The 13,721-nt window shown below is 41.8% G+C and overlaps 1 protein-coding gene across 2 annotated transcripts in view; it reads left to right on the top strand.

The window, feature by feature from the left end:
- The window catches only part of COL15A1 (collagen type XV alpha 1 chain), a 125,353-nt gene that overhangs the window by 27,861 nt on the left and 83,771 nt on the right, over positions 1–13,721 (top strand). For both annotated transcript variants that reach the window (XM_033081819.1, XM_033081826.1), the window contains exon 3: positions 12,817–13,364. In XM_033081819.1, the coding sequence (XP_032937710.1) occupies positions 12,817–13,364 (548 nt within the window). The remainder of the gene's footprint in view (positions 1–12,816; positions 13,365–13,721) is intronic.

Below are 13,721 nucleotides of genomic sequence, written 5' to 3' on the forward strand. Positions count from 1 at the left end.
CTATTCAATGTGTAGATTAGATTGTAAAAAACCCACCAAAATAAAACCATATAAGCTTAATATTCCTTTCAAAGACTGATAAGAGAGGGGGAATAGTTAGAACCTGTTCACCTTAAATTTTCTTGATAGTTCTGCAAATGTAAGTAGGGAATGGGAAGCAGAGAGGGGGTGTTTGGAGGGTTACTGAGACGTTTTTGTTGACAAGAATGTTGACACTCTGGGAAGGGTCTGAAGGCTGTAGTGCCTGTTGGCTTGTATAAGCTCATACTGCTCACTGGGCTGGCAGTATGTGCAACATATGCCAGAGAACAAGATTAAGCTGCAGTACATTCTCAGGGAAAGGGCTACAGCACTGCCTATAAGATTTGTCATGAAGCCTGCAGTTTGAAAAACACCTCCTGAAGCTGTAGCTCGGCACATTGCATTGCGTGCCTTTGTCCAGTGGTTTTGGCAGCAAACTGCTAAACAAAGAACAAAGATGAGGTGGTATTTGACTATATATGGAATGTTGGAGGAGTAAAGTGATTCCAGCTGATGGTGGAAGAAAAAGGAGGTGAGAGCATACAGCTGAAAGGTCTGGACAACCCACTGCTCAGAACATAGAAAACACTGCTTTTAGGCTGCATGATGCTATAATTTCCACTACCTGGAAACTTCTGTCAGAGTCTGACCCCAAAGAGCATGCTTTAATTCAGATCTAATTAAAATTTTATGCAACATAGTTGTCCTATTACTAACACACAGCTGTGCTTATCATGAGTGAAATTGGTGAAACCAATGTCTTAAAATACAAATGAGGGCTCAGATGGTGAAAATAAAGAGCAAAGCATATAACCAAAGCAAAAAAATGCCAGCAGCATCGTGGTTTGTTGCTTATTACATTAATTTCTTTTTTTGACTTTCTGAATCTTTGGCTCAAATGAGCATTAAGAAAAACACAAATTCTAAGGACATCACTCATTCTTGTCACAACACTAATGGCCTTGAGAAAGTAACCTTTGAAATTTAAGCCAAAAGAACAACATTTTGTGTCAACCAACTTTTTGAAAGCAGAACACCAATATGCCAACACATTTTAAATGGATTTATAAATATTGGATGCAGATGTAAATCAGCTATACTCTCCAAGTTAGAGACAGCATGCAGTTGAGACTTCCTGGGAAAGACTTTCAACTGCATATCAAGTATCAAGAGCTAAGAATTACTTCTGTGTGCTACTTTTATCTTTTTTCTCTATTTCCATCTCTTGTCTCAAATAACATTTGAGCAAACTGAAAATACAATATTTACCAAAAACAAGACTTCATCTATTCTCTACGTACTCTGGAGGAAATGAAATTATTTTTGGCCATGCACATGTAAAGCATAATATATTTTCTGTAGGATTTTAAAAAAAGTTCATTTTTCCCCCTTTGGTCATACAGCTTTAAATCCTGAATAAATATAAATATAACAGATGCTTCAGTTATTCTAGGCAGAAGTTGTTGATTAATTCACATTGTACAAGCTGTGGAGAACTGCTCACGTGGGCAATAAGCTGCAGAGACATCAGAATTAGTTCAATAATTCTGCATGATGGTAGAGCTGTTAAAATTAATGTTACCAAACTGGAAAATACATTATCTTTTACTTCTCTTTGAGTCAGTGTTCTTATGGTAAATTATGATTTACCAGGCAATCTGGTTTCTCTGATTTTGTCATCAGGAAGTGATCAATGATGTCAGATAACTCAAGCTTTGGTACACATATGTGTACATGGGGGATCTCATTCACATGCCTGAGCCTGACTAAAACAGTGAACTGCATTGCTGAAAGGTCTGATCCATGGGGTTGTTCCAACGTTGCCAGACTCCTCCTGCCATATTTCCTTGGAAATGGCACAAGAGAAATGCAGCTTTGAGTCAAGGTGAAAGATTGTTTCATCTCTCTCAAATTTCTCAAGCCCCTGGTTGAGACTGCATTTTGGGTCATGTGGTGATAGGTAGGCAAGGATGGAGTGAAAAGGGGGAATACATGCCTGAAAATGCAGCTACACTGTGAGGAAAGACTTCTGGACATCATCTACGTGGAGTAACACATTTCGTAGTAGGCCACTTTCTGCATGGTGCCTTTTTGGAAAAAAATCATTAATTTATTGGTGTTCCATGGTAGTATGTCCAAACAAATTTTTAAAAAATGATAAATCTTGTTTGTAGAACTGATTGAAGCTTTTTGAACTATCTGACAGAGACAGCAGCAAGTAGGTCTACACCTGAGGATTCTTCCTGTACTTCTAGCATTTGTGTTTGTGGAAAAGTCCCAAAAACATGGATAATGTAATGCATGGGGCTGTGCACATTTGAAGCCAGGTAAAAGTAAAGTCACTGCCCTGCATTCTCCACCTGCATGAATGGGTTGAAATACCTATATCCAGCATCTCTTTTTTACTTCGTCTTCTAAAGAAAACTTCTATATTCTTCTTAATGAAGATAGCAATTCCTCTAAAATATACTTAACAAAATATTTGTTTATGAAGTCAGGTAGCTGAAACCAGATTTGCTTAGTTTACTGTTGCACAGGACCATGTGTGAGGTCTCTAGTGGGAAATCTGTGGTTTGCAAGTAGTAAAAACAGTTACTCCAGAAGTAGTAAAAACAGTTACTCCAGTGAGCTGAAAAAAAGAACCCCTTATATTTGTGTTTAAGGGGCTATCTGTAGGCAGGTATTACAGTGATGCTTTGAGCATAACTTGGTTTCACCAGGAAATAATGCATACATTATTGCAGCACATGTCTGTGCCATGATTTCTGAGTCTGCTTTGAGTCTGAACTTCTATGCACCAAATTTGACAAAGTCACAGAGGCCTGATGGCCATTAAATCCTTAAAAACCTCATGGATCAGGAACAGAGTAAGGGTGGGAAATGTATTTGTGTCTCCACTTAGAGAGGGACTGTTTGGAGAAACAACATATTTGCATAAGATGTCTGAAATGCTGGAAAAGTTTTAGTGAGTGCTTACCCTTTCCTGGCAACAGAATCCAACCATAACACAAAATTCTTGGAATTTGTATCAAGTAATAATTTTAAAACCAGAAGGTTTTTCACTTAGGACTTTAGCCAGGATTTCAGTGTAGAGCTTTTTTACTAGAGATGACATTTTTATGATATCTTGTTTAAAATCAATCAACGTTTTTAAAATTCAGTGCATTCACTGGGGAAAGGCAAAAAAAACCAGGAGCATAATGAAAGCATATGTGATTTATACTAAGATATTAAAGTACTATGACACAGCTCTTGGGAAATTAAATTCTTGGGAAAAGGAAGATGGAAAAAGAAAGACTATGTTGGCTGGATTTTATTTCTACATTTCTACTGGTGCATTCATGCTAGAAAAGCATTTAGCTGTCAGAAATGTTAATGCTCAACACAAGACATACTTTTAGTATTTACTGTTCCCATATCATCTACTTCACAATCTTTTTTCAACTTCTCTGAATCCATTTATAAACCAAATCTATTAGCTACTAAGTCCAATAGTGTAAAGAATGCATGAGAATACACTAAGAAGGATAAAAAGCAATGATAAATATCAAGTGCATAAATTTAAGAACATTTGTGAAAGGGATGCTCCTGGAAGACAATGGAAGTCCTCATAAGGACTTGAAAATGAAACATTAGAAACAAAACATCAACTTCTGTTGCTTAACATGAAAGGATGGATGGCTTAGGCATCTGAGAGAGGGACACTGTCCACCAGGTGTCAAAGTGCTGTGGAAGAGTCAAGGATGCACAAAAAATCCTCTATGTTTTGTTACCTTACTGGCTTCATAGCCCTTAATTTTTAAAAATAAAAAAACGATAACAAAACCCCAAAACAACAAAGACCGAAACAAGAAGTCCAAAACATAACCTTAGTTATTGCAATATTTATATTTTTCTGTTCTCATCTAGTCTGAACTGGAACAAAGTGAGTTTCTAAGCTTAGCTGTGTGAGGAAGGCCTTAGAACGCTTTGTCTGAAGCTCTGATGATGTTATAGATGTATCAGCCTCCATCACACAGAGACCATGAGAGACTGTAGAAGCTACAGAAATGTCTGTCAGTTCTTTGTTTCTTGCATGTTCCACTCAAAAACTCCCTGCAGGTAATGCTTGTCCTTGGGTGTTCTTGGGTAGGGGCTGCTTACAAGAGCAGCTTGATGCACACAGCAGGCAAGGTTGGCCTGAAGGCTCACTGAACATCTAGAATGGCATGAGCAGGGAGCATGACATTTGTCTTCTTACACAGGCACTGACTGTGCGCACGACTACTGGAGCAGGATTTCCTGGCAGGAGAGAGTTTTCTGGGTCATTCACAGTGACAGAGGAAAAGCAGGAAGGCATGATACTCATGGGAAATGCAGGGAGAAGGCAGTGCTCAGGTCATTCAGGTGTGAGGTGCAAAGGAACATTTCTGGCTGAGGGTTTCTGATTTTCATTGGGCAAATCCCACCTGTCCATATGCTTTTATGCCCCTGCTCTATGACAGAACCTTGTAGTGGAAATAGGTTCTGGCAAGAGTTGCTGATTAAGTGTTCTCTATTCTTGCTTCCCATTCAACCTCTTTATATGGGATGAGAATTTAAAATCAGGTCAGTGTGCCAAACTATGCCAGTGTCTATTTTTCCACATTTGGGCAGAGACTCTCTCTGCTGGCATGTACAGCTCTTAAATCTAGGAGTGTCGGCTGCCTCTGCCAGTGTTTTAGAAGAGAACTGTCTTTACCATCTTAGAAGTACTCTTTTTTTTCTTTTTTTTTTTTTTTGCAATAGGGATGTTGATCATTTTCTCCCTTAAAATTTTCAAATTAGAAATTATAAAAGAGAGAGGGAAAGAGAAAACAAGAACAACAATATATTACCCTCCCCCCGAAGAAAATACACAGAAGACAGTGTACTTTTATTTTCAAGGTCATGGTGAAAGAAGGGTAGTGTGATAATTCCCATCTGCTTTGTCATAGACGTAATGGAAATTAAAACATCCTAGCTTAGATGTTGTAAAAGCTTGCACAGCAGACACTGACACTGCTGATTCATAAGCAATGTTCTCTCCTCTGCCAAAGCTCCCATCTAATTTATGAAGTGCTGTGTTGCTTCCTAGTGGTGAAATGCATAAACTCCGCTCTCCTGCAGTCACTGAAGACTGCTTGTGTCTCTAGCTGGCAATCAGATTGCCTACATCACACTTACATATGTACACCACACACAGACTTTACTTCATAAAGTCAGTGTCCAACCTGGGCACAGGTGCCTGCTATTGAACTATTGCAAATTGCTATTGCAAGTTTGCTATTGCAAATTCCATGCGGACTCTGTAATTCTAAAACAGGTTAGCTTTGTTGGGTTATCTTTAGGAGGCTGGATGTCCTAGCAAGACTGGAAATCTTTTTCCACGAAGGGCATCTGTGCTATTTGCCTTTGTTTTTTCCACTAATGCATACAGAATGTATGGAATATACGCAATCATAAAGAAAAATATCTTGAAATTGATGGGCCTGGTACATCCCCAAAGGATTGGCATGAGAAAACGAATCCCTTTCACAGGTAATTAAATGGCTCTAAAGGCTTCCTAAGCAGAGTGGGAACCTGGAATGGCAGCAAGTCCAGAGATGTGTCAGGGGACTGCAAAATCAGAAAGAGAAACAGGACTCTGAGTTTCCAAGTAGTGGTTCCAGTCTCTTGACCTTGTTAGTTAACTTTGCCTCACTACTGAAGATGAATTGCTAAATATTTCCCACTTTTTCCTCTCATCTGTGAGGAAAGAAGGACAATGAATATTTAGTGTCTATGCTGTATTTTGCATTTTCTACTGCTGTGGCTCAAAGAAACCAGTATTTTTGAAGCACAGATTATTTTCATTAGAGGAGAACAGGCCACTGAGTACACATTTAAAAGCTTTGGGTTTATGTACAAAAAAAATGGTGTTCAAAAATACGCGGAAGATCTTCTAGTGGAACAACTGACAAAACAATAAGAAAATAGCATAGTATTAGATCAGGAAGAAAAAAAAATGACATCAGAAAAATTGATTGTATGGAAGACAGCATTTGGGTGATGGGGTGCGGGGGATCCCACCAAACAGTATTTTGTGCAAAAGGCATATCTATTTAATTAACTATATTTAAGCACTTTCGCCCAGTAGAGGGCAGAATGACAATGGCGGAAAAGCGGGAGCTGGCAGAAAGTGTTGGGAAGCGGTTTTCTCGAAGGAATGCTGGCCCTGCTCTGGCGCGTCAGTGAGTACCCCAGCTCCTGCTGGCTGCAGCATGACTTCCAGGTGTGCAACACCCCTGGAAAGCGCTTCTGAGGTTTCCTGAGGCATCTGGAAGGAAATGCCGCAGCCTTTGCTACCAATATATTCTATCCATGTTTTCCAACAGTGTAATAGTGGCAGCTAAAAGTGTGTCCAAGCAGACCCAATGAGGTTTTTCCTGGTAGTAGTAATGATGCTGGCCTCTTCCATTTCATGCAGGACATCTGGGACTGTGTTACAATATTCCCCTTCTTTTTCTCTCTGCAGTACTTCATTAAATTTTATTTGGTTGATGTGGAAATCCTTCTCTGCCTAATGGTATTGCTAAAAATATTTCTTGTTAATTCAAAATAAAAGCACTTTGGCAGCAGGTAAGAAGTAATTTTCTTACTGCACCTCGTAAATGCTCTCAGTGTAAAATAATGTTCTATTACATTTACAACATCTGTATGCAGAGTAGAGACAGCAGAGGCACTGCACCACTGAGACAGAGATGGTTTATTTATGCTGCTGGAAAGGGAGCTTGCAACCTGGAGTTATGATTATTTGGACTGGAAGAGGACAGGGAAGCAAGGTCAGCTTGGGTCAAGTTTACAGACAGAGAAGTGTCTGATCTTGACTGCTCTGAGCCTGGTTTGGTTATGAAAACCTTTGTAGAATATTGCGTTGATCTCATTTCCTTAAAAGACCATGAAAAGGAGCGCATGCAGCAGTGGACAGCAGAGAAACAAGGTGTTCTTGCACAGGATGAATGTCAATGACCATGGGGTGAATGAACTTTTACAGGCGTTGGCCAGGAGCAGCTTCAATAAAAGTGTCTGAAGGGGAACAGGGGAACTCTAGGTGAAATTAAGCTAAAAATATAGGGAAAATAGTAATTTCATTCAAAAGCCAACACATATCCCACTCTCATCTGTGTGGAGCCATCCAAGCCCTCCCTTGAGTGAGTTAAAACCAGCTGTCATAGTCTTAGCAACAGGGTGGTTGTCTCCTTATATTTAGCAAATACCAACCACTTGAGCATGTTATTCTAACCCTTATGTGTCCCTCATGGTGCATTAATCTGGAGCAGAATTGGGCTAAATGTGGCAGCTGATTTACCTGAAAAATTGTTAACAGGCATTTCTAGCTAAAAACAGAGTAGAAAACATTAATGGGACAATCCTTAAAATATCAGCTGAATTAATATTGTGGCTAAAGTGTAAGTGTTTGGGGCCAAAAATGACAAATATTTGTAACTTCAGTCTTTGCATTCATGTAGTTGAGATGGTCCAGCTCAAACACCTTTCTCAGAGGCAGGAAGACACCAGTAGTATGTTTATCTTGCAGTGTGACTTGGGTTGGTCTCACCATACCACTGCCAATCATGTTCTTTGGCTAAAGGACTTGCCAATATTTCTCTCATTTTTTTTTTGTTTCAGACTTGGAACTTTGTATTTTAAAGTGAGGTTTAGATGGGTAATTCTGACTGTGACAGAGGTGAGGGCCTTGCCTTTGAACTCTGCTTCTGTTATACTTTCCACAGTGAAACCATGGATAAAATAGACTGACAGTGTCCTTATCTGTAACCCTGTAGCCTTTGACTCTGTTGTAGTAGTTTGTCAAAGCCTGTGTGATAGTAGGCTTCATACCACCTTTGAAGTTAGGCTGTGTTGAAGTGTGGTGCATCAGCTAGACACAGGGACTGTGAGTATTCCATGTTTGAATGAGCTCTTGTAGACAGCAGAAGATACAAGTATCCTACTCCCAGCGAATAATCTCTTGTTTTAAATTATTGTTTGTAAGGAAGTTCTAGATTCTAGTCATATTCCTGAAGGAGCTTTTAATATAGGATCCTGATAGCATCTTCTCTGGAAAAGCGAAAGCTTTCAGAAAACTCTACAGCAAATTTCAGTACCTAAAGGGCCCTACAATAGAGCTGGAGAGGGACTTTTCCCAAGGGCATGTAGTGGCCAGACACATAAACTGAAGAGTAGGCTTAGATTAGATGTTAGGAAGACGTTCCTTATTTAGAAGTGTTGTGAGGCACTGGCACAGGTTGCCCAGGGAAGCTGTGGATGTCCATCCCTGGAAGTGTTCAAGTCCAGGCTGGATGGGGCTCTGGGCAACCTGGTTCAATGAAAGGTGTCCCTGCCCACGGCAGAGGGGCTGGAACTACCTGGCTTTTAAGGTCCCTTCCAACCCAAAGAATTCTATGATTCTATTATGCAGCTAGATCATCCAAGGGTTTTGGATCAGGTCTAGCATTGGGAATACCCTGTTCCATGAGGTAGAACATGAGGAGGAGGCCACCAGGATGAGGTGACACATGTGCTGAGTCCAGAGACAGTGCTGCAGGTGCCAGAAACTGCATCTGAAAGGAGGCTCCTAAACAAAAAGTCACAGTGTAATAACTAAAATTATATGAATGTATAATAGTTTCTCTACCTCTGCCTTCATTCAATTTTATAACATATAAATACTGTGCTTGTGCCTTAACATCTAAAACAAATGTAGTGAGCCTGCAAGCAGGTAGGTTTTTTTTTCATCTGTACTTCATCCCTCGTAAGCAGTGAAAAAGCATTTTGGATCCCACAGATTCGAAATTCCACCCCGCCCAAGTAATTACATCAAAAAAAATGGAATAAAAGAAAAAGAAGCAACAGCCTAACCCGTACTATTGTCATCTGCAGTCTTGAAACACTCCACATGCTGATTTACAGGATGATTTTTACAGCGCACTGGTGCTTCTCAAATGGTCCCTGAAGCTACTGAGTGGGAAAGGCCAGCTACCAGCAAATTCTGTAACAATTCCAGCTATAACATGCTGTAACAAATAGTGACAAATGCAAAGTAAATTGTAAAAATATCATCAATTTATGGGGCTGTGTTTCTTGAGATAAAATATGGCTAATATTAAAACTGGTTCTGTGCTACAACTTCCAGTGCCCCAGGTCTAGGAAACATGGATATAAAGGGGATGAACTCTGGATGCTGCCTAATATCCAGTGCCTCAGTAGTATTTGAAACAAAACTATTCTGATGGAACATAGTTCTTTGCTGGCTTACAGGGACTTTAAATAGCATAGCATTTACCTATTAATGTAAGGGAATAAGAGAGTATTTTTACTCTAACATAACTGCATTAGGGAGACATTAATTTTGTCAGAGAAAATTGAAAACCTGCGGCTGTAGGTCTGTATTCTGCTTTTAACTGTGTCTCTAGGTCCTCATAAATCTGATGAGAGCTGGGTATGAACTGTAAATACAGAATTTGGCCAGACGCTTCTTGTTTCATTTTGATTTTCTGCAGCAGAGAGGTGCAAGCTTCTACCTCAGCCTCACTGAAGTTCAGACACTTCCTGGGCCTTCTGACTTATTTTACTTGAATGAAAATCCTGGCTCTTTGCTGTCTTTTGCTGCCACCTTTTGCAAACACTTTTTTTTTTTGTCTCAGAGGCTAAACGAGCTCGTGTTTGGGGCTCTGTGTGTCACTGTTGGGTAAGTGACTGGGAAACTGAAACTCGACTGCAGCTCTACTCATGTGGGGAGAATGAACAGGCTCTTCTCCAATCACCAAATCTTCCCTTGAGAATGGGAAATGTGAAACTAGAGTTATAGTTATTAATTTCGCTCCTGGGATGCATCCTGCTGTCCAAGCCTAATTGCTGAAGACCTTAGATATTGTCCATGTCCTTTCTTGGTCACAGTATCATGATTCTTCACATGTAGCTTTGGAATCTGTGTACAGGTCCTATATTATCCTTCAAGATCACTGTTTTCCTTCTTACCCTTGTGTAATGGATTATGTATTTTGTTTGTAGTGCAGGTTCCTTTATGTGTATATATGTGTGAATAGAAAACATGACCCAATATTAGACTCACAATCAAAATATTGTCAGCTGTGTTTGACCAGAAAAGAAATATATCCAGTTTTTAAGCAATTGGGAAGGGGAAAAAATCTATCTGGCAAAGCATTTAAAAGTGCCAAAGGGATCTGGTTTCTGGATGAGGAGCTAGTTTTTCTGTTTCTAAACAAAACATCTATACTTTCAAAAATATTTCTGCATGCAATTGTTTCTGTATGAATCACATCAACCTTTTTTTGAGTTAATGAGTTCCCCCTGGAACTGTTCAAAAGGTTTGTGGATGTGGTAGCTGGGGACACGGTTTAGTGATGAACACAGTGGGACTGAGTTAATATTTGGACTCAATGATCTTGGAGGTCTTTTCCAACTTTTATGATTCTATGATTATAAGGTACAGAGAAGATAGATTAGGATTTAATTCAACTGTACTATAACATCTTTAGCATAGGAAGAACACTTTGCAATTTTTTTGAAATGCCACTAATACAATGGAAAACACTTTGCCGTGCATATTCCAAGCTGGTCCTGCATATGAGCAATGAGTAACAGAAGTACATTGCAGCTGAATAAAATCTCTAACTCTTTATCAGAACCAGCATGCCAGTTTACAGAGCAAAGAGTAAGATTCTTTTATTTTGCCAGATTTTAATCAGGTATTTAAGCAAAGTTTTTCAGTTCATTTTGCTTGTGGTATTCAGATGGATTGTCATACTTTTTCCATTACTATTCCATTTGGATTTATTCAGCCTATATAGACATTAGAGTCACAGATAACTGAATAAGTTTAAAAATTGAAAGAGGATTTCTGTATGGATTAAGTCCTGAATGAGTCACTATGATTAAAAATGTTACCTTTTCTTGCTTTTACTTCTTAGAAGAAGAAAATTGGTAGCTGTGTTTCTGGTGTGCTGCTAGTGTGCCTTCCCAAGGCTCTAGTTAAAACTGGGTGCAGATACTTAGCTGTTGACATTGCTCCTTCATTACCTGGTAGAAGTTGTCTCTCTGGGCATGTTTGGCAGAGATATGTAATTCTGCTTGTTTGCCAAAGCATAAATACCGTAATTTCACGACTATAAGGTGCACCGGACTATAAGGCGCACCCCCCCGGATTCGGCAAAATTCGCAACTCTGTAGATCAGATAAGGCGCACCGGTCTATAAGGCGCACTTTTTTTTTTGCAGCGAGGCCCCGCCCCCAGCTCACCCCGTGTGGTTGCTGGCCGAGGCCCCGCCTCAACCCGGCAGCCATTGGCCCCTGGGCCCGCCTCCACCCGGTAGGGGCGGTGCCGCGAGCCACCGAGCCACCCTGGACCCGGCAGCCATGGGCCCCTGGGACTGCCTGGACCCAGGAGTGGGGGTGCCGTCGGCCCCCTAGCCCGCATTCACGCAGCATCCATGGCTCCCCGGGACTGCCTGGACCCAGGAGCGGGGGTGCCGCCGGCCCCCCTAGCCCACCTTCATCCGGCAGCCATGGCTCCCCGGGACTGCCTGGACCCAGGAGCGGGGTTGCTGCTGGCCCCCTAGCCCGCATTCATCCGGCAGCCGTGGGCTCCCGGGGCTGCCTGGACCCAGGAGCGGGGGTGCCGCGGCCCCCCTAGCCCGCATTCACGCAGCAGCCATGGGGCCCCGGGAGTGCTTCCACCCGGGAAGGCGGGTGCCGCGGCCCCCCTAGCCCACATTCACCCGGCAGCCATGGGCTCCTGGGACTGCCTGGACCCCTGAAGGCGGGTGCCGCGGCCCCCCTTGCCCACATTCACCCTGCAGCCATGGGCTCCCGGGACTGCCTGGACCTGGGAAGGCAGGTGCTGCGGCCTCCCTAGCCCACATTCACCCGGCAGCCATGGGGCCCCGGGACTGCCTGGACCGGAGAGGGGCGGTGCCTCGGGCCCCCTGGCTCGCCTCCACCCGGCAGGGGCAGTGCCGCGGGCCTCTGGGCCCGCCCCCAGCCGGCTGCTGTGGCACTTCCAGCTCCCCCCACGGCTCTCAGCTCACACTTCCCGTTTGGCAAATTTCGCCGCTTTGTACATCAGATAAGGCGCACCGGACTATAAGGCGCACTTCCAGGTTCGAGGGAAAAATTTTAGTCAAAAGGGTGCGCCTTATAGTCGTGAAATTACTGTACTCTTCTTTCAAAACTGAGTTTTGATTGCTGAACAGTATTTGTTATGTATGCAGTACAATTAAGGAAATAGATGTGAAAATAGGGCATAAATAAAATCTAATCTCTGTTGTAGACATAGCTAACTGCAAGGGATAATGCAAACGCACTGTAAATTTTATCCTGTTTTGTGAAACTGCCACGCTGTTTGTAGAGAGGGATTGCTGCCTTTGTGAGAAAAAAGGACCTCTATGTATTTAAGAAATCAAATGTTACTCGTCCACTATGGAAGCACCTTCAGCAGTTTTTGCAGTTTATGGACAGCTAAAGTTGTAGGAAATACTTGTTGCCATTCAATGTCACCACATATTTACATGTGCCTTCCTTTAGCATAGGAGTAATCTCTGTTAGTCAAAGGACAGAAAATGACGTGTGTACATAGCTGAATGTGTTTAAGCACTACCTGGACTGTGGCCTGAAGTATCAGAAGTACGTTCCTGGTGTTACAACACTGCATTTCAGTTTCACAGGCCTTTCTTAAATCATGTAAATCGAATGGGCTGTGTACCTAAGGGTAAATAACACAATTTTTCTCATGCACAGAGCGAGGCGCAAAAGGACACCTTGACCTCACGGAATTGATAGGAGTCCCTCTTCCTCCTTCTGTGTACTTTGTCACGGGCTATGGAGGTTTCCCAGCTTACAGCTTTGGTGCAGACTCCAACATTGGCCGGCTGACCAGTGCCATAATTCCATCGCCTTTCTACCGGGACTTCGCCATCGTGGTGACCGTGAAACCAAACAGCGACCGTGGAGGAGTGCTCTTTGCAATAACAGATGCCTTCCAGAAGACAATCTACCTGGGACTGAGGATTTCACCAGTTGATGACAGCACCCAGAGAATAATCATGTACTACACGGAGCCTGGGTCCCATATCTCCCGAGAGGCTGCTTCCTTTAAAGTGCCGGTGATGACTAACAGGTGGAATAAATTCACAGTGACTGTTGAGGGAAATGATGTTGCTTTGTTCATGGACTGTGAAGAATATCAGAGACTTCAGTTTCAAAGGTCTGCTCGAACCTTGACATTTGAATCTGGCTCTGGGATATTTGTTGGTAATGCAGGAGCCACAGGACTGGAAAAGTTCACAGTAAGTGCTGTCTGATAAATTTCCATGCCTCAGTGTTTAATGCATGTACTCTCTACCCAAGAAACCTTGCTCACAGTGGTTATATCCCAAGCAAGGGTCAAATCATATAGCTTGCATTTTCCATACCTAGTTGGGTTTGGACAGTGACGTTATTTAACCTCTGGTTTAATATACAAATGTTCTGAGAGCCTCAGAATTTTGTTAATAGTCCATATATTAAGCCAAATCTTCAGTATGAATATTAGAAATCTCAAAGTAAATAAGTCACATAATTTTTATGGACTTTCTAAGAAGGGTAGTTTTCAGAGAATTCATTTTCTTAATTTTTGAGAATACCTTACTATTAAGCCAATGCTT

This window comes from Catharus ustulatus, chromosome 1 (genome assembly GCF_009819885.2).
Source record: "Catharus ustulatus isolate bCatUst1 chromosome 1, bCatUst1.pri.v2, whole genome shotgun sequence".
Lineage (NCBI taxonomy): Eukaryota > Metazoa > Chordata > Aves > Passeriformes > Turdidae > Catharus > Catharus ustulatus.